At 44.6% G+C, this 20,020-nt stretch overlaps 1 protein-coding gene across 1 annotated transcript; it reads right to left on the bottom strand.

Moving 5' to 3' along the window:
- Positions 1 to 4,906: 4,906 nt before the first annotated feature.
- Positions 4,907 to 19,844, bottom strand: LOC121574256 (coiled-coil domain-containing protein 62-like). The gene is made up of 8 exons (XM_041886880.1): positions 19,510 to 19,844; positions 19,071 to 19,227; positions 14,537 to 14,726; positions 12,490 to 12,656; positions 12,091 to 12,192; positions 6,895 to 6,898; positions 5,123 to 5,244; positions 4,907 to 5,008 (listed from the first exon to the last, which is right to left on the bottom strand). The coding sequence occupies exons 1-8, from the start codon at positions 19,596 to 19,598 to the stop codon at positions 4,907 to 4,909; spliced, it is 933 nt and encodes a 310-aa protein (XP_041742814.1). The 5' UTR covers positions 19,599 to 19,844.
- Between the last annotated feature and the right edge of the window lie 176 nt (positions 19,845 to 20,020).

Consider the following 20,020-nt stretch of genomic DNA (forward strand, 5'->3'; position numbering starts at 1 on the left):
AATATTTTTCCCTTTACCCAAATGACATGCCCGAGTGAGAGCCACTATCTCGGCCTGTTGTGCAGAATAATTTCTAGGTAATGATTCAGCTTCCAAGACGTCGGTCTCTGTTACAACTGCATATCCTGTAGCATTCGTACCATCAGGGTTTTGTCTAGATGAACCATCAACAAACATAGTCACTTCCCCATCTACTAAGGCTAGGTCTTTCAAGTCAGGTCTTGGCAACACAAGTTTCTCAGTTTCAGTTATACAATCATGTGGGCTGCCATCTATTGCAATAGGAACCAGAGTAGAGGGGTTCAGAGTTGTACACCGTTCAATGGTCAAATTAGGCATATTTAACAGGATTATCATACAAGATAAATGTCTAGCGGGTGACATATAGGCCATCTTATGCTCCAACAACAGTATGGATACTGCATGCGGAACCCTTAGGGTTAAATCGTGGTACAAAACTATTGATGCCGAATCTTGCACCACCTGAGCTGCAGCTACCACAGACTGTAAACATAGAGGCATTGCTCGTGCTACCTGGTCTAATTTAGATGAATAATATGCAATGGGTTTGTTCTTATCCCCATGTTTTTGAGTCAAGACCGATGTCATATATCCTTCCCTACAGTCCACCGTTTGGGTAAAAGGCCTGTCATATCTAGGAAAAGCTAAGGCTGTTTGGGAAGTGAAAAACTTCCTCCGCCTCGGAGTTCCAAATGATTTTATCATGGGCTGCCATTGCCTTCCCATAGATAAGATCACTTAACTTCCCAGTATGCAGTGCATAATGCGGTACCCAAGCTCTACAGTAGTTTATCATCCCCAAAAAGCTCATCATTTGTTTTTTGTTTAACGGTTTTGGCGCTCCAAGTATAGCAGTTTTTCTGGATGAGTTTAACTTTCGCCCCTCCTGAGTTATGGTGTGTCCTAGGTAAATCACCTCGCTCTGCCAAAGTTGAAGTTTCTTTTTGCTCACTTTGTGTCCCTGTTCTGCCAGGAAGGTTAACAATTGGATTGTATTCCTCTTACATTACATTTTAGTCATTTAGCAGACGCTCTTATCCAGAGCGACTTACAGTTAGTGAGTGCATACATTATTTTATTTTTTTATACCCCCCCGTGGGAAACGAACCCACAACCCTGGCGTTGCAAACGCCATGCTCTACCAACTGAGCTACATCCCTGCCGGCCATTCCCTCCCCTACCCTGGACGACGCTAGGCGGTCATAAGAGACGTTAGCAGCAACATTATGTACACAATAAGTTACAAAATAAGTTACAAACAACGCGAAAAAACTAACAAAATAGCACAGTTGGTTAGGAGCCTGTAAAACGGCAGCCATCCCCTCCGGCTCCATCCCTGCCCCTGTCCCATTATACAGTGGGGAAAAAAAGTATTTAGTCAGCCACCAATTGTGCAAGTTCTCCCACTTAAAAAGATGAGAGAGGCCTGTAATTTTCATCATAGCTATACGTCAACTATGACAGACAAATTGAGAAAAAAAATCCAGAAAATCACATTGTAGGATTTTTTATGAATTTATTTGCAAATTATGGTGGAAAATAAGTATTTGGTCACCTACAAACAAGCAAGATTTCTGGCTCTCACAGACCTGTAACTTCTTCTTTAAGAGGCTCCTCTGTCCTCCACTCGTTACCTGTATTAATGGCACCTGTTTGAACTTGTTATCAGTATAAAAGACACCTGTCCACAACCTCAAACAGTCACGCTCCAAACTCCACTATGGCCAAGACCAAAGAGCTGTCAAAGGACACCAGAAACAAAATTGTAGACCTGCACCAGGCTGGGAAGACTGAATCTGCAATAGGTAAGCAGCTTGGTTTGAAGAAATCAACTGTGGGAGCAATTATTAAGAAATGGAAGACATACAAGACCACTGATAATCTCCCTCGATCTGGGGCTCCACGCAAGATCTCACACCGTGGGGTCAAAATGATCACAAGAACGGTGAGCAAAAATCCCAGAACCACACGGGGGGACCTAGTGAATGACCTGCAGAGAGCTGGGACCAAAGTAACAAAGCCTACCATCAGTAACACACTACGCCGCCAGGGACTCAAATCCTGCAGTGACAGACGTGTCCCCCTGCTTAAGCCAGTACATGTCCAGGCCCGTCTGAAGATTGCTAGAGTGCATTTGGATGATCCAGAAGAGGATTGGGAGAATGTCATATGGTCAGATGAAACCAAAATAGAACTTTTGGGTAAAAACTAAACTCGTCGTGTTTGGAGGACAAAGAATGCTGAGTTGCATCCAAAGAACACCATACCTACTGTGAAGCATGGGGGTGGAAACATCATTCTTTGGGGCTGTTTTTCTGCAAAGGGACCAGGACGACTGATCCATGTAAAGGATAGAATGAATGGGGCCATGTATCGTGAGATTTTGAGTGAAAACCTCCTTCCATCAGCAAGGGCATTGAAGATGAAACGTGGCTGGGTCTTCAGCATGATAATGATCCCAAACACACCGCCCGGGCAACGAAGGAGTGGCTTCGTAAGAAGCATTTCAAGGTCCTGGAGTGGCCTAGCCAGTCTCCAGATCTCAACCCCATAGAAAATCTTTGGAGGGAGTTGAAAGTCTGTGTTGCCCAGCGACAGCCCCAAAACATCACTGCTCTAGAGGAGATATGCATGGAGGAATGGGCCAAAATATCAGCAACAGTGTGTGAAAACCTTGTGAAGACTTACAGAAAACGTTTGACCTGTGTCATTGCCAACAAAGGGTATATAACAAAGTATTGAGAAACTTTTGTTATTGACCAAATACTTATTTTCCACCATAATTTGCAAATAAATTCATTAAAAATCCTACAATGTGATTTTCTGGATTTTCTTTTCTCATTTTGTCTGTCATAGTTGACGTGTACCTATGATGAAAATTACAGGCCTCTCTCATCTTTTTAAGTGGGAGAACTTGCACAATTGGTGGCTGACTAAATACTTTTTCCCCCCACTGTATCTAACAATTATCAGTAGTATTTTGGTCTGAATAATTATCGTATCTATAAAACACAAAAAAGCACATCCCCGGCTTTTTTTATAGGCTCCTATGGTGTGGGTGGAGCTCTGGTTGAGGTAGTGATCGGGATTGCTGTGATTATGTCTGTCACAGTTACAACTGAGGTTTCCATGGTTATTGTTGCCACTATCGTGGCTGATGCTGAGGCTAATGACAGCGTCAAAGCTAGAGGCTGGGCTGTGGGAGGGGCTTAGAGGTTGTAGGGTTGTGCGTTCCGAGCCAGCCACCATCTGATGAGACTCAGCTAGCAGCCTCTGTAGACGATTGGTGCAAGAACACTGGTCCTCCTAAGATGATAGACAAAAGATAACGAAGTTTAAGACCGAATTCTTTATGTCCACGATGTGAAGTTATTATGAAGGCCAGGAGTTTTTCCTGTCAGGTTACGTGGTCCACTCACATCGTCTACAGCTGTAAAAAGGCCTCCCAGGTTGCCGTTGACAACACCTTGTTGACAGGCGGTTGGTGGAGAGGCGGGGTCATTGGCAGGACTGAGGCTCCTCCTACTCCGAGAGGAAGCTGAGGGGCTATCCATGTACACACAGGTGAGATCACCTTGGCTGGGAAAGCAGTCAGTCAATCATACAATCAATCAACCAATTACTATCCCTGAGAGAAATGTGAGGTCAATATAAAAGAGTGTACCATTCAGTGTACTAATTTCTCTGTATAGTCTGTCCCTACCAGGTGTTCTGAGAGTCTTTCAGAGCTCTGGGGTTGATGTCCACCAGCAGTATGGAGGAGTCCTCTGCCTCGTGTCCTCCATTAAACACAACTAGGAGCTCCATCCCTGCCCCTGTCCCTGTTTGAGAGCTGCCTGCTTCAGACGGGGTAGGTTCACTCTCTTCCTGGCCTTCAGATGTACAACTACACCTACAGCTCTGCCCTGCCTGTCCGTCAGTCATACTACCACAGCCACAACTAGCTGTCTTATAGGAGCCAGGTCCTGTCTGTCCCTCAACCATACTGATACACCCATATTCAGGGGACTCTGTCCTCTCCAACAGGGAACAGGCATTCGTACTGATTCCCCCCTCACACAACGACTACCTGCATTCTTTTCCTGACGATCCCTGATGGCTGTAGTTCGATACTCTGTCGCTAATGCTAACTTTACCAGATGTGTAACTTGATTTGGAGTGCGGTTTAGCAAACCCTCATTCCCAATATTATTACCACTAACTCCACTCTGACTCTGTATCCCTCTGTCTTCTCCCCCTGCTGATCTCTGTTGGCTGCGGTAGCTAGCGATGCGGTCGCTCAGCGACAGTGTGATGGCTCCAGCGGCTAGGCTACTACGGGTTGCCATTGTTTCCTTGCTAGCTCTCCCTGGTGTTTCCTGGCGGCTGTAGTTAGATTCATGTTCACTGGTAAGTTTTTGTTGATCTTGTTGCCTAAGAGGCGTGCCTTGATTTCCTGAAACGGTGGACAGGTAGTCGCTAAGGGTGACACTAGCTTGACCTGGCGATCGAGAACGACTCAGTGATCCTGTGGCGACGGCTATGTTAGGTGTTACCATGGTCTCTCTAGTCTCTCTCCCTGTAGTTGTTTCCGGGTGACTGTAGCTCGACTCTCGATCGGTGTAGTGACTGGAAATACGAGTACTGGAGTTTGCTACATTTTGGGTCCCTCTCATCGTTGATGACAAACGGTTGCTAGCGCTGCTAGCTTGGACCGTTGAGTGACTCAGTAACTCTCTGGGGACAGTAGTGATGAGGTCCCGGGTTGCCATAGTTATGTCAGCGAGGTCAGAGGTCAAACCGGAAACAATACTTTCCTCCTCCTGCTGGGGTGCCCGTCTCTCTCCTGCGACGAGGAGGGGGAAGGGGAGGTCTGGCCGGTTTGGGTGGGGTTCTATACTCCTGCTCAGAGCCTGTCTGTAGACTGACCCTGCTCCTCGTCTCTGTCCCTCCTCCTCCTCCTCTCTCTGTTCCCTGATTGGTCATAGACTCCATCTGAGCCCCTCCTCTACAGCCACAGAAACAACAGCAAAATATCTGAGACCAACAGCAACACTTAAACTGCACTGCACAACGTCAATGTTCAACTGAGTAGAATAAATATACACATGCACGCACAAACAGCTCCCCTCCCATGTGGTCCCTGTCTCTCAGCCTGTTTCAGGGCCTCCCGGGTGCTCTCCAGGTTCAACTGAAATAGCTGATGGTCATTCTGTTGGTTCTCACACACCTGGAGCACACATGCTTAGGATTGTGGACAATTCAATGTACATTTCAGGTCAGGATAAACTATCCTTTAAAGGCCCAGTGCAGTCAAAACTGCATTTTCCTGTGTTTTATATATACACTGAGTGTACAAAACATTAAGGACACCTTCCTAATATTGAGTTACACCCCCTTTTGCCCTCAGAACTGCCTCAATTCATCAGGGCATGGACTCTACAAGGTGTTGAAAGCGTTCCACAGGGATGCTGGCCCATGTTGACTCCAATGCTTCCCACAGTTGTGTCAAGTTGGCTGGATGTTCTTTGGGTGGTTGCCCATTCTTGATACACACTGTTGAGCGTGAAAAACCCAGCAGCGTTGCAGTTCTTGACACAAACCAGTGTGCCTGGCACCTACTACCATAGCCCGTTCAAAGGCACTTAAATATTTTGTCTTGTCCATTCACCCTCTGAATGGCACATATACACAATCCATGTCTCAATTGTCTCAAGGCTTAAAAATAATATTTACAACAAATTATCAGATGGCGCCGTTTTGCTCTGACCCGACTTTGCTATTTTGTGATTATTTTGTCGTTTATTTTTACTTTATTTTCACGAAATGTATCCGCTATTATTACTTACAACCGACAATACGTTTTGAACATCAGATCGGCAGTTACTTATCCCAATTCCGGCTTCAACTTCGACTCATCTTCCCTGGGCTCTCTCTGTAATTCCGAGCCAATTTTCAGGCTACCCAAGAGGAAACGCCAGCGTTACAGAGGCAAGGTGGGGGGGTCCTGGTGAGATTAAGGCAAAGGGAAAACCGGCCACCTCTTCCCTCCATTCTACTGGTAAAGTCACCCGATAATAAGATGGATGACCTCCGATCGCGGATTTGCTACCAACGGGACTCTCGAAACTGCAATATTGTTTTATTTTCTGAAACATGGCTCTCCAACTCGATGGATTCTCCATTCACCGGGCAGACAGGACAGTGGAGTCGGGGAAATAACAAGCTGGCACTTAATGAACTGTACAAGGCTATAAACAAGCAAGAAAACCTACATCCAGATGCTGCCTTTCTGGTTGCCGGCGATTTAAATTCTGCTTCACTAAGACACGTGATGCCCATCTTCCATCAACACGTCTCCAATGCCACTAACGGCGATAAAGTCCTAGACCACTCTTATTCTACCCACTAGCAAGCATACAAGGCCCTCCCTCGTCCGCCAAATCAGATCATGACTCTGTACTACTGCTTCCTGTTTACAAGCAGAAACTCAAAGGATTAGGTGATCTCGCTCTCCGAGGCCAATGTGAGAAAGGTCTTTAATCAGGTCAACACCCGCAAGGCCGCGGGTCCCGACTGTATTCCAGGGCTTGTTCTCAGAGCATGCGCAGAACAGCTGGCAGGCATGTTCACTGTAATTTTCAACCTGTCCTTGTCCCAGTCTGTAATCCCCACATGTTTTAAGATGACCACCATCATTCCTGTCCCCAAGAACTCTAAGGCTTCATGCCACAATGACTACCGCCCTGTAGCGTTCACTTCTGTAATCATGAAGTGCTTTAAGAGGCTGGTTATGGCACACATTAACTCCACCATAGACCCACTCCAATTTGCATACTGCCCCAACAGATCCATAGATGACTCAATCTCAATTTCTCTCCACACTGCCCTCACCCACCTAGATAAGAGGAATACCTATGTGAGAATGCTGTTGACTACAGCTCAGCGTTCAACACCATTGTCCCCTCCAAGCTCGTCACCAAATTTAGGACACTGGGTCTGAACACCTCCCTCTGCAACTGGATCCTGGACTTCCTGACAGGCCGACCCCAGGTGGTGAGGGTAGGCAACATCCACTCCACCATGCTGACCCTCAACACAGGAGCCCCACAGGAGTGTGTGCTTACTCCCCTCCTGTGCTCCCTGTTCACCCACGACTGCGTGGCCATGCACGACTCCAACACCATCATCAAGTTTGCTGATGACACTACGGTGGTAGGCCTGATCACGGGCGACGATGAGTCAACCTACAGGGAGGAGGTCAGTGACCTGGCAGTGTGGTGCCAGAACAACAACCTCTCCCTCAACGTCGGTAAGACCAAGGACCAAGGAGCTGATCGTGGGGGGGCGAACACGCTCCCATCCACATCGATGGGGTGCAGTGGAGCAGGTCGAGAACTTTAAGTTCTTCGGTGTCCAAATCACTAAATACTTAAAATGGTCATAACACACGCACACAGTCGTGAAGAAGGCACGAAAGCGCCTCTTCCACCTCAGGAGGTAGAAAAAAGTCAGCATGGGCCCTCGAATCTTCAAAAAGTTCTACAGCTGTACCATTGAGAGCATTTTGACTGGCTGCATCACTGCCTGGTATGGAAATAGCACCGCCCTCGATCGCATAGCACTACAGAGGGTGGTGTGGACAGCCCAGTAGATCACTGGGGCCCGAGCTCCCTGCCATCCAGGACATCTATATCATTGGTAGGAAGGCCCGGAAAATCATTAAAGACTCCAACCACCCAAGCCATAGACTATTCTCTCTGCTTCCGCATGACAAGCGGTACCGGTGCATTAAGTCTGGCACCAACAGGCTCTTGAACAGCTTCTATCACCAATCAATAAGACTGATAAATAGCTAACAAAATAGCTACACGGACTATCTGAGTTAACTTTGCATCTTTATTGACCTTTTATTTTTATTTTTGCACTGTTTTGGCAGAGAAGAGTTATTCAGAGTTTACTTTTAGTCAGACTCAGGAGGCGTGGACACCATCCACCGTTTCCGAGTATATTACTCACTAATGTTCTGTCCCCGGACAATAAAGTAGACAAGCTCAGGGCGAGGATCTCCTTCCAGAGAGACATCAGGGACTGTAACATACTCTGTTTCACGGAATCATGGCTCTCTCTGGATACACTGTCCCCGTCCATACAGCCAGCTGGGTTCTCAGTACATTGCGTAGATAGGAATAAAGAACTCTCCGTGAAGAAGAAAAGCGGTGCATGTTTCATGATTAACTACTCATGGTGTGATTGTAGTAACGTACAAGTCCTTTTGTTCACCTGACCTAGAATACCTCACAATCAAATGCCGACCGCATTACCTCGCGAGAGAATTCTCTTCACTCATCGTCACAGCTGTGCATATTCCCCCTCAAGCCAATACTACAACGGCTCTCAAGGAACTATACTGGACTTTGCGCAAACTGGAAACCGCATATCCTGAGGCCACATTTATTGTAGCTGGGGACTTTAATAAAGCAAATCTGAGAAAAACGCTACCAAAGTTTTATCAACACATTGTCTGTAGCGCTTCAGAAACTCTTGACCATTGTTACTCTCCCTTCCGGGATGGCTACAAGGCCCTCCCCCGCCCTCCCTTCGGCAAATCAGATCACAACTCCATTCTGCTCCTCCCTTCATATAGGCAGAAACTCAAAACAGGAAGTACCCGTGCTAAAGTCTATTCAACGCTGGTCTGACCAATTGGAATCCATGCTTCAAGATTGTTTTGATCACGCGGACTGGGATATGTTCCGGGTTGCCTCTGAGAATAACATTGACGTATACACTGACACGGTGACTGAGTTCATCAGGAAGTGTATAGAGGATGTTGTTCCCACTGTGACGAATGACGTTTAAAACCTATCCAAACCAAAAACCGTGGATAGATGGCAGCATTCGTGCAAAACTGAAAGCCTGAACCACCGCATTTAATCATGGCAAGGTGACTGGGAATGTGGTCGAATACAAACAGTCCAGTTATGCCCTTCGTAAGGCAATCAAACAGGCAAAACATCAGTACAGAGACAAAGTGGAGTCACAATTCAACGGCTCAGACACGAGACATATGTGGCAGGGACTCCAGACAATCACGGATTACAAAGGGGAAAACCAGCCACGTCGCGGACACCGACGTCTTGCTCCTGGACAAGCTAAACACCTTCTTCGCCCGCTTTGAGGATAACACAGTGCAGCCGACTCGGGCCGCTCCCGAGGACTGTGAGCTCTCGTTCTCTGTGGCCGACGTGAGTAAGACATTTATGCGTGTTAACCCTCGCAGGGCTGCCGGCCCAGGCGGCATCCCTAGTCGCGTCCTCAGAGCATGCGCAGACCAGCTAGTTGGAGTGTTTACGGACATATTCAATCTCTCCCTATCCCAGTCTGCTGTCCCCACTTGCTTCAAGATGTCCACCATTGTTCCTGTACCCAAGAAAGTGAAGGTAAATGAACTAAATTACTATCGCCCCGTAGCACTCACTTCTGTCATCATGAAGTGCTTTGAGAGGCTAATTAAGGATCATATCACCTCTACCTTATCTGACACCCTAGACCCAAACAATTTGCATAATTTGTACACCGCCCCAATAGATCCACGGATGATGCAATCGCCATCGCACTGCACACTATCCCATCTGGACAAGTGGAATACCTATGTAAGAATGCTGTTCCTTGACTACATTTACATTTACATTTACGTCATTTAGCAGACGCTCTTATCCAGAGCGACTTACAAATTGGTGCATTCACCCTATAGCCAGTGGGATAACCACTGTACCAATTTTTTTTTTTTAAGGGGGGGGTAGAAAGATTACTTTATCCTATCCCAGGTATTCCTTAAAGAGGTGGGGTTTCAAATGTCTCCGGAAGGTGGTGAGTGACTCCGCTGTCCTGGCGTCGTGAGGGAGCTTGTTCCACCATTGGGGTGCCTTACTTTATCCTATCCCAGGTATTCCTTAAAGAGGTGGGGTTTCAAATGTCTCCGGAAGGTGGTGAGTGACTCCGCTGTCCTGGCGTCGTGAGGGAGCTTGTTCCACCATTGGGGTGCCAGAGCAGCGAACAGTTTTGACTGGGCTGAGCGGGAACTATGCTTCCGCAGAGGAAGGGGTGCCAGCAGGCCAGAGGTGGATGAACGCAATGCCCTCGTTTGGGTGTAGGGACTGATCAGAGCCTGAAGGTACAGAGGTGCCGTTCCCCTCACAGCTCCATAGGCAAGCACCATGGTCTTGTAACAGATGCGAGCTTCAACTGGAAGCCAGTGGAGTGTGCGGAGGAGCGGGGTGACGTGAGAGAACTTGGGAAGGTTGAACACCAGACGGGCTGCGGCATTCTGGATGAGTTGTAGGGGTTTAATGGCACAGGCAGGGAGCCCAGCCAACAGCGAGTTGCAGTAATCCAGACGGGAGATGACAAGTGCCTGGATTAGGACCTGTGCCGCTTCCTGTGTAAGGCAGGGTCGTACTCTCCGAATGTTGTAGAGCATGAACCTGCAGGATCGGGTCACCGCCTTGATGTTAGCGGAGAACGACAGGGTGTTGTCCAGGGTCACGCCAAGGCTCTTCGCACTCTGGGAGGAGGACACAACGGAGTTGTCAACCGTGATGGCGAGATCATGGAACGGGCAGTCCTTCCCCGGGAGGAAGAGCAGCTCCGTCTTGCCAAGGTTCAGCTTGAGGTGGTGATCCGTCATCCATACTGATATGTCTGCCAGACATGCAGAGATGCGATTCGCCACCTGGTTATCAGAAGGGGGAAAGACCAAGCCTTCAACACCATAGTACCCTCCAAGCTCATCAATAAGCTCAGGGCCCTGGGTCTGAACCCCGCCCTGTGTAACTGGGTCCTGGACTTCCTGACGGGCCACCCCCAGGTAGTGAAGGTAGGCAACAACACCTCCACTACGCTGATCCTCAACACAGGGGCCCCACAATGGTGCATGCTCAGCCCCCTCCTGTACTCCCTGTTCACCCATGACTGCGTGGCCACGCACGCCTCCAACTCAATCATCAAGTTTGCAGACAACAAAACAGTGGTAGGTCTGATTACCAACAACGACAAGACAGCCTACAGGGAGGAGGTGAGGGCCCTGGCGGAGTGGTGCCAGGAAAATAACCTCTCCCTCAACGTCAACAAAACGAAGGAGCTGATGAAAAAGCAGAGGGAGCATGCCCCCATCCACATCGACAGGGCCACAGTGGAGAAGGTGAAAATCTTCAAATTACTTGGCGTACACATCACTGACAATCTGAAATGGTCCACCCACACAGACAGTATGGTGAAGAAGGTGCAAAAGCGTCTCTTCAACCTCAGGAGGCTAAAGAAATTCAGCTTGGCCCCTAAGACCCTCATAAACTTTTACAGATGCACCATTGAGAGCATCCTGTCGGGCTGTATCACCGCCTGGTACGGCAACTGCACTGTCCGCAACTGCAGGGCTCTTCAGAGGCTGGTGCGGTCTGCCCAATGCATCACCGGGTGAACACTGCCTGCCCTCCAGGACATCTACAGCACCCAGTGTCACAGGAAGGCCAAGAAGATGCCAAGAAGGCCAAGAAGATGGCGCTGGAGTGGATGGCTGACGTTTTATGGGCTCCTAACCAATTGTGCTATTTTGTGTGTTTTTTCGCATTGTTTGTAACTCATTGTGTACATAATGTTGATGCTGCCGTCTCTTATGACCGAAAAGAGCTTCTGGATATCAGAACAGCGATTACTCACCTCGAACTGGACAAAGATTTTTCTTTAATGAGTCTGACGCGAAGGATATAATGTTGCTCCCAGACAAGGCCCAAAGGGTCTTTCGGCTGTCCCCATAGGAGAAACCATTTTGGTTCCAGGTAGAACCCTTTTTGGTTCCAGATAGAACCATTTTGGGTTCCATGTAGAACCCTCTGTGGAAAAGGTTCTACATTGAACCCAAAAAGGTTCTACCTGGAACCAAAAGGGTTCTTCAAAGGGTTTTCCTAAGAGGAAAGCCGAAGAAACCTTTTAGGATATAGATAGCACCGTTTTTTCTAAGTGTGTACCCTATTACAGGGTAATCAGAGTTTGGATCAGAGATGAAGGTTAAAGAATGCAAGCAAAGAGTACCTTGAGTCTGAGCATGGCACTGAGCTCCTCCTCTCTGACCTGCAGAGAGCCCAGCTGGGCTGACAGAGACATCACCATGGAGTTCAGGTTCTGGTTCTTCTCCTGGTGGGGGAGACAACAATAAAATAATATAATATGCCATTTAGCAGACGCTTTTATCCAAAGCGACTTACAGTCGTGCGTGCATACATTTTTGTGTATGGGTGGTCCCGGGGATCGAACCCACTACCTTGGCGTTACAAGCGCCGTGCTCTACCAGCTGAGCTACAGAGGACCACGAAAATGCCACAGGAACACTTTATTTCACAGTCCTGTTTAACAAGACGACACTGGGAACACTTTATTTCTTAGACGGCAAATAACAACATCAGCTGAACACTAACTTGGCTGTGTTTGTACCTCCAGGTCGTGGCAGTGTTGGCTGGTGTGCTGCTGTTTCTGCCCCAGCTCAAGCAGCTGTTGCTGGATAGAGTTGAGCTCCCTGTGGCCTTTCTTCTCCCGGGCCTCCACGACATGAACCCTCCTAGTCACAGCTCTGATCACCTCATTACGCTTCTGAAGCTCATCTAAGACAAGTACACAGACATTATGACACACAGGTTGATACACAACACATACAAGCAAACACACACACAGCATGCATGCACATGTGCGCCAGAACACATGCACAAGCACGAGCACATGCACAAACACCAGAGATCTTATCAGTGCTATTCTCAGACCCCTTATATACAAAGCAAACATCATAAAATAATACATATATTGTTGAACATAATATCCAATTTTTTTGTACTTTTTTTTTTTTTAACAATACAAAACATACACATACAAATGACAACATCACACAAACATCAACTACATCACACCTACTCAGACCCACATGCTCACACCCCCATCTCCAGCGCCCGCATCACTCTCCTTCACATGGCCTCAAACTGCACCATTTTGTTTCTCTACGTCGCCCACGCACTTTCAACATTTAGATAATAAAGCATTTGACTTTCCATTGTGTTAATGACGGAGGATTGGTTGATTTCCAGTTTTTAAGTATACGTTTTTTCAAGATGATTGAAGAGAAAAGTATAGTCCAACCCATCGGGTATCTCACTGCACCCTCTTATGTCTTGAAACATAATATACTCTATGGGCATATCAAAGTTCCAGAGTGGGATCTTTGCTACTTTTAGAGTTCTGATCTAATATGTAAGCACACAGCCTCAAAGTCAAAATTGTCTATATCATAAAAGTCTATGAAAAAAAGAAGTGCTTTTTGGTATTTTATGGTTAGGGTTAGGCATAAGGTTAGCAGTGTGGTTAGGGTTAGGCATAAGGTTAGCAGTGTGGTTAGGGTTAAGCATAAGGTTAGCAGTGTGGTTAGGATTAAGGTTAGAGTTAGGTTTAAACTCACATTTTAAGAAGATAATTGGTAGAAAAAGGCAGGCTTTGTGGCTGTGGTAACTAGTGATGACCATTACCAACAGAATGAATGTAAAAATGGATTCAAAATGGTTGCCCTCCGCTAGTGATTTGCAGGATGTGCAATGATACAAGTAAAAGGAGGGCTGTGATTGGTAACATTGCCTACTATGCCAATTTCTCTGTATAAAATGGGCCATAACTTTAAAACCAGTAGAGATCCCGCTCTGGAATTTTGATATGCCCATAGAGTATATTATGTTCAACATTACTAAAACAGAGTCTGGTACTCTCTAATGTGTGGATAGGCCACTGGAAGTAAACGGATACCGGACTGCACTCTGGTCAAATAGTGATGACAGACACAGAAGCCCAGTCTAGGAGTTTAATGATGAAACAGAGTGTACATGTGGTCTGTGTACAGCAGTGGAGGCTGGTGGGAGGAGCTATAGGAGGACGGGCTCATTGTAATGTCTGGAATGGAATTAATGGATGTGTTTGATGTGTTTGATACCGTTCCATTAATTCCTTTCCTGCCATTACAATGAGCCCGTCCTCCTATAGCTCCTCCCACCAGCCTCCTCTGGTGTACAGAGGTAAACAGGGTAAAATTATCATTTGTAGGACACATGAAAGGAAACATCAAAGAGTTTACCAGAACCTCTAAATGAAAATACTGGCAGATCAATAACATTTCATTTTTAGGATTCTAAATTAAAATCTAAGTGGCTTTTATACAATTACATTATATTGAAACATGTTTAAATTGTTCTATATTCAAAAAATAACTGTTTAAAAAAATTCTAAATACTACTCATATTACAGAGCAAGCGGTAAAGCTTCATATGACACACATTTTTGCTTTTTAGCATCTACAAATGATTTAGTTAAAATCCCAAAAATCATGGTCTTTTTTTGTCTGGGTTTCATGAGGAATCACTCGTTAAGGTTATTTTGGGAAGGTACACACAGATGTTGGATGGAAACTTTCCTATTCATTTGGGATTGAGGCCTATGTCCCCTCTCTCACCCTCCAGATGGGCACACCTCTGCTCCAGGGTGAGGACTCTCTGGCGGTCCTGTTCCCAGCCAGTGAGCTGCTTGTGGTGGGCAGCAGCCATGGTGTTGAGCTCCTGGTCTCGGTCTTTCAGCTCAGCAATCAGAAGCTGCAGCTCCCACCGATGCCTCTGGATGGTGGCACACTCCATCTCAACCAGAGACTATTACAACACAGACAGACAGACAGACAGACAGACAGACAGACAGACAGACAGACAGACAGACAGACAGACAGACAGACAGACAGACAGACAGACAGACAGACACACAAACACACAAATGTAAATACAGGAGTGAGTATGCATGCACACATGCAGACACGCAAACACACAACCCCACAAACATGTAGAGAGTACTGACCTGCTACCTATAATGGTAGCTTTGCTAGCCCATAGCAATAGTTTTGAATTTAATCAACCAGTCATTGATACGGTTGCCGTTAGCTACCATGGGCAAGTCCACCTTAATGTGGAACTGACAGCGTTTTATCTACTCTGCAGATACGAAACATACAGACAATCATAATATCAGTAAAAAATATCAAATTCCCAGTTTATGCTACAAAACCAACTTTACCATTAATGTTATATTTTGCATTCTGTAATTCTATCCAGGATACAATGATGTAACAAAGGGGAACAGAAGCAGTGTGTTCCACAATGTTTGAACATTTGGCCAAAGAGATCCTATTAAATTACTAGAGGGGCTATGTCATAAACCTTCAAAGTTCCAGAATGGTATGAAAATGGCAGCCATAGATGCGGAAAAGAGATCAATCGAACTCCACCAAAACAATGGAAATGCCATGGGTCATTTCCATTTAAAAGGACCCATGAGCACCAACGTGAAGTTTATAGGAGCATATCAAATTTGGTGTCAAATGAAAGCTAAGAGTCTACTGTATATTTTGGGGAAATTAAGCACAGATCCTTTAAATTAGGAATAAGCAAAGGCTTTGATTTCTAGTGACACAGATGGAAGAAGGGTCTTAAAACATACACTAGAAAAAGTCTTAAAAGCTATTAGAAATACATCAAAACACAATAACATTGAAGTAAAGACTCCTGCCAAATAATATAAACATTTATATTTACTTTTGCTGAAATTATTTGTGTTCTGTAAGTTTAAGAAATATTGCCTAGTGTCCTGTCATTCTGTTACCAAAAACCCACATACAGTATCTTAAAGATAATTTATCTCCCTCATGAGGAGGGGGGATTATGAAAGTTCACAGAAGTAACAAGTGGTTTTTTTTACAACAATTTTGTATATTAATTATTAAGTGATTAAAACGCATCCGTCTGTTACCAAATCGGTAACAGAGTGAGCGAAGAATCATTAACAGAATGACTACAATTCAATTGGCCACAATAGGAAATCATAGTAGTCACAAACCACAGTTACAGTAGAGCACAGTACAGCACAGTACAGTACAGTATAGTACAGTACAGTAGAGCACAGTTGAGGACAGTAAAGTAAATAAAAGTAGAGTATAGTTCAGTACAGTAGTGTAGAGTTCAGTACAGTACAGTCGAGCACACATGAGTAAAGTGGAGTATAATGCAATTTACTCTACTCTACTGTACTGAACTCTACTCTACTTTTCTTTACTTTACTGTGCTCTACTGTACTGTGCTGTACTCTGCTGTACTCTACTGTTCTCTACTGTGCTGTACTGTGATGTCCAAACTTGTGAAACCTAAATGTCTATGATTGGTACAGATTTGGTCCAATTTGGGGGTGGAGCTCATTAGAATTATAGCCAGTATGTAGAATAATACCCAAACATGCAAAGGAGGATATTACATTTTTCGACCTTTGTGTGCCTATTCTATTCAGGAATACATCACCATAATGCTTGTATGGATTTCTACCCCAATACATGTTCATGTCATCATCACCAATTATCTGCATTACACATAAAAACGGCTTCAAGTACCACCACCGATTTCTATACGGCTAGCTATGCTACCAGCTAATACGAACAGGAGTTAGCATTTAGCAGGATTTTTTCTAACCCGAAACGGACTATTTCTAAATATTATGCAGCGAAAATTGCCACATTTTAGTAACCACATTGTGGGCCTGTTAAAACACAAAAATAATGACGGATTTGACCAATATCCACTTTGTAAGATGACGTGTCCTTGTTCTTTCCGCCCACAGTCTGCGTTCCATTGATCTCTTTACTGCATATATTGTGGTCAGGGAGATATCCAAAACAGTCTAATTGGAATGAATGGCAGTGGAGGCATAGGTGATGCATTTCCTGCTTTTACTTTTGCAGAGAAATGTAAGTAAGGCATGTTATATGTCAGAAATTGTATAATATAATTATTGTTAACCTAAAATATTGTCATACAGTATAATTATAAATACAGTTTATACAGATTTTGTACACATGTTCTGTATAAATAGCCTCTAAAATATACAGCTCTGGAAAAAATGAAGAGACCACTGCAAATTTTTCTCAAATCAGCATCTCTACATGTATGACAGCCATTCCATTCCAGTGTCTGTTGAATTCCAACACAGGCACACCTCATTCTACTGAATTAGGTACTGATTAGGTGATCATCTGAACCAAATCTTATTTAACGAGGAAAAGTATAAAAACCACTGCTGTGGTCATCACTATCCTCTTGCAATAGGACCAGCTGGATGACAAAAACTGTGCTAATAGTACCTCAAAAGTAATATTAATCAAAAAATAACTATTGACCATGCCAAAACAGTTGAAAAGGAAAGTTTTGAGTGAGGAAAAGAAGGGTTCAATTCTGGCTTTACTGGCAGAGGGATACAGTGAGCGTCAGGTTGCTTCCATCCTTAAAATTTCAAAGACGGCGGTTCATAAGAACAAGGTCAAGCAGCAGACATTGGGGACAACAAAGCTACAGACCGGCAGAGGGCGAAAACGACTCTCTATTGACCGGGATGACCGCCAACTCATTCGAATGTCACTCAACAACCGTAGGATGACATCAAGTGACCTACAAAAAGAATGGCAAACAGCAGCTGGGGTGAAGTGCACGGCGAGGACGGTTCGAAACAGGCTCCTAGGGGGAGGGCTGAAGTCGTGCAAAGCAAAAAAAAAAAAAAGCCCTTCATCAATGAGAAGCAAAGAAAAGCCAGGCTGAGGTTTGCAAAATACCATAAGGATTGGACCGTAGAGGACTGGAGTAAGGTCATCTTCTCTGATGAGTCCAATTTTCAGCTTTGCCCAACACCTGGTTGTCTAATGGTTAGACGGAGACCTGGAGAGGCCTACAAGCCACAGTGTCTCGCACCCACTGTGAAATTTGGTGGAGGATCGGTGATGATCTGGGGGTGCTTCAGCAAGGTTGGAATCTGGCAGATTTGTCTTTGTGAAGGACGCATGAATCAAGCCACGTACAAGGTTGTCCTGGTAGAAAACTTGCTTCCTTTTGCTCTGACATTGTTCGACAACTCTGAGGATTGGTTTTTCCAACAGGACAATGCACCATGCCACACAGCCAGGTCAATCAAGGTGTGGATGGAGGACCACCAGATCAAGACCCTGTCATGGCCAGCCCAATCTCTAGACCTGAACCCCATTGAAAACTTCTGGAATGTGATCAAGAGGAAGATGGATGGTCACAAGCCATCAAACTAAGCCGAGCTGCTTGATTTTTTTGCGCCAGGAGTGGCATAAAGTCACCCAACATCAATGTGAAAGACTGGTGGAGAGCATGCCAAGACGCATGAAAGCTGTGATTGAAAATCAGGGTTATTCCACCAAATATTGATTTCTGAACTCTTCCTAAGTTAAAACATTAGTATTGTGTTGTTTAAAAATGGACATGAACTTATTTTCTTTGCATTATTCGAGGTCTGACAACACTGCATATTTTTTGTTATTTTGACCAGTTGTCATTTTCTGCAAATAAATGCTCTAAATGACAATATTTTTATTTGGAATTTGGGAGAAATGTTGTCAGTAGTTTACAGAATAAAACAAAAAATGTAATTTCACCCAAACACATACCTATAAATAGTAAAACCAGAGAAACTTTTTGCAGTGGTCTCTTAATTTTTTCCAGATCTGTATGTAAACAGACCCTAAATGTCTCAATGTTTGTTTTCTTGGAAAGCTGTTAGTGTTATAATATGGATACAATATCAGTACCTGTTGCATTTACAACTTGTCTAAATCCTATCATCAACTGCTTTTAGCCAGTGTATGGCTGTGGATTGACTGCATTTTTTGTATGGAATGTTGGCATATTGATAGTTAATTTGAAAAAGTATTGGAATCATTCCACTTAAATGATTATCTGCACAGTATCTTTATTAGCTGGCTAGCTAATAAAGATACTGTGCAGATAATCTTCAAATTCATTGTTTCACAGCACACTGGCTGACCAACTCCCTGACCAAAAATGGCTGACCTTTTATACTGACATAAGACCTTTCATGTCCATTCTAGTATTCTAATTCCTAATTATATGCATTTGCCTCTGTGAGTAAACAGCAGCACCTCCCACCTGTCTGTCCTGTAGGAGGGGTAGAGACATGGAGGGGGTTGTGGCATAGATGCTGCCTGTGGGACTGAGGCCATGGGGACTTCTGGCTGACCATCTTCTGCACTCACGCTGAGCTGGACACTGGGGAGGGCACTTCAAAAGAAGCTCCCACGTTCTTCTGCAAAAATGGAGCCATTCATGTTAGAATGTCTCCTTTCATTAGACCAGTAGTCTAATCAAGGCAATAAGACAAATTAGTTAAAAAAATGTATGGTCAAATAATATCATCATATTTTGATGAAATATAACATGTCCAATATCGATTGATTGGCTCAATATGACATTTCTCACAGGTGTGCTGTGCCAGAGATGATATGGAGTAACTGGAACACAAATACATGTTTTTGTTTATAATACAGTGACTGGCAGCTTTCTCAGACACAGACACACGCATACACACCCCAGAATAGCTGTGTGATGATGAGTGTCAAGATCCTCCATTTGGATTGAATGGTCTTCTACCTCCGTGGTCCATCTCAACTCACTCATTACATTTCTTGTAACTTATGTTACAGTTTTGGTTAAATATAACGCTAGCTAGCTACATCACGACTTGCCTAACCAGCTAGCTGACAGCTGGCTAGCTAAACTAATCAGATTTAAATGGGCATCTCATGATCATTGTCTCCCATTCAAATCATGGACCATTTATAAAAATATACAGCGCATCATCAAATCAAATTGATTACGCCACAATTATCTAACACTAAGTTGATTTGTAACTTGAAATAGACATTTAGCCTAGCATTAAATCCCTGTTGAAAGTTTGCACATTTTCAAATCACTTGTTGTTATCACTTGTTGTTTTTACCCATGAAAAAATTAACGTTTCAATATTTTTCTAATTGATTTACAATATTATATAACATCCCTATAATATAAAAATACCAAATTATCAAATAAGTATCTAC

The sequence above is a fragment of the Coregonus clupeaformis genome, chromosome 9, assembly GCF_020615455.1.
Source record: "Coregonus clupeaformis isolate EN_2021a chromosome 9, ASM2061545v1, whole genome shotgun sequence".
NCBI classification, from domain to species: domain Eukaryota; kingdom Metazoa; phylum Chordata; class Actinopteri; order Salmoniformes; family Salmonidae; genus Coregonus; species Coregonus clupeaformis.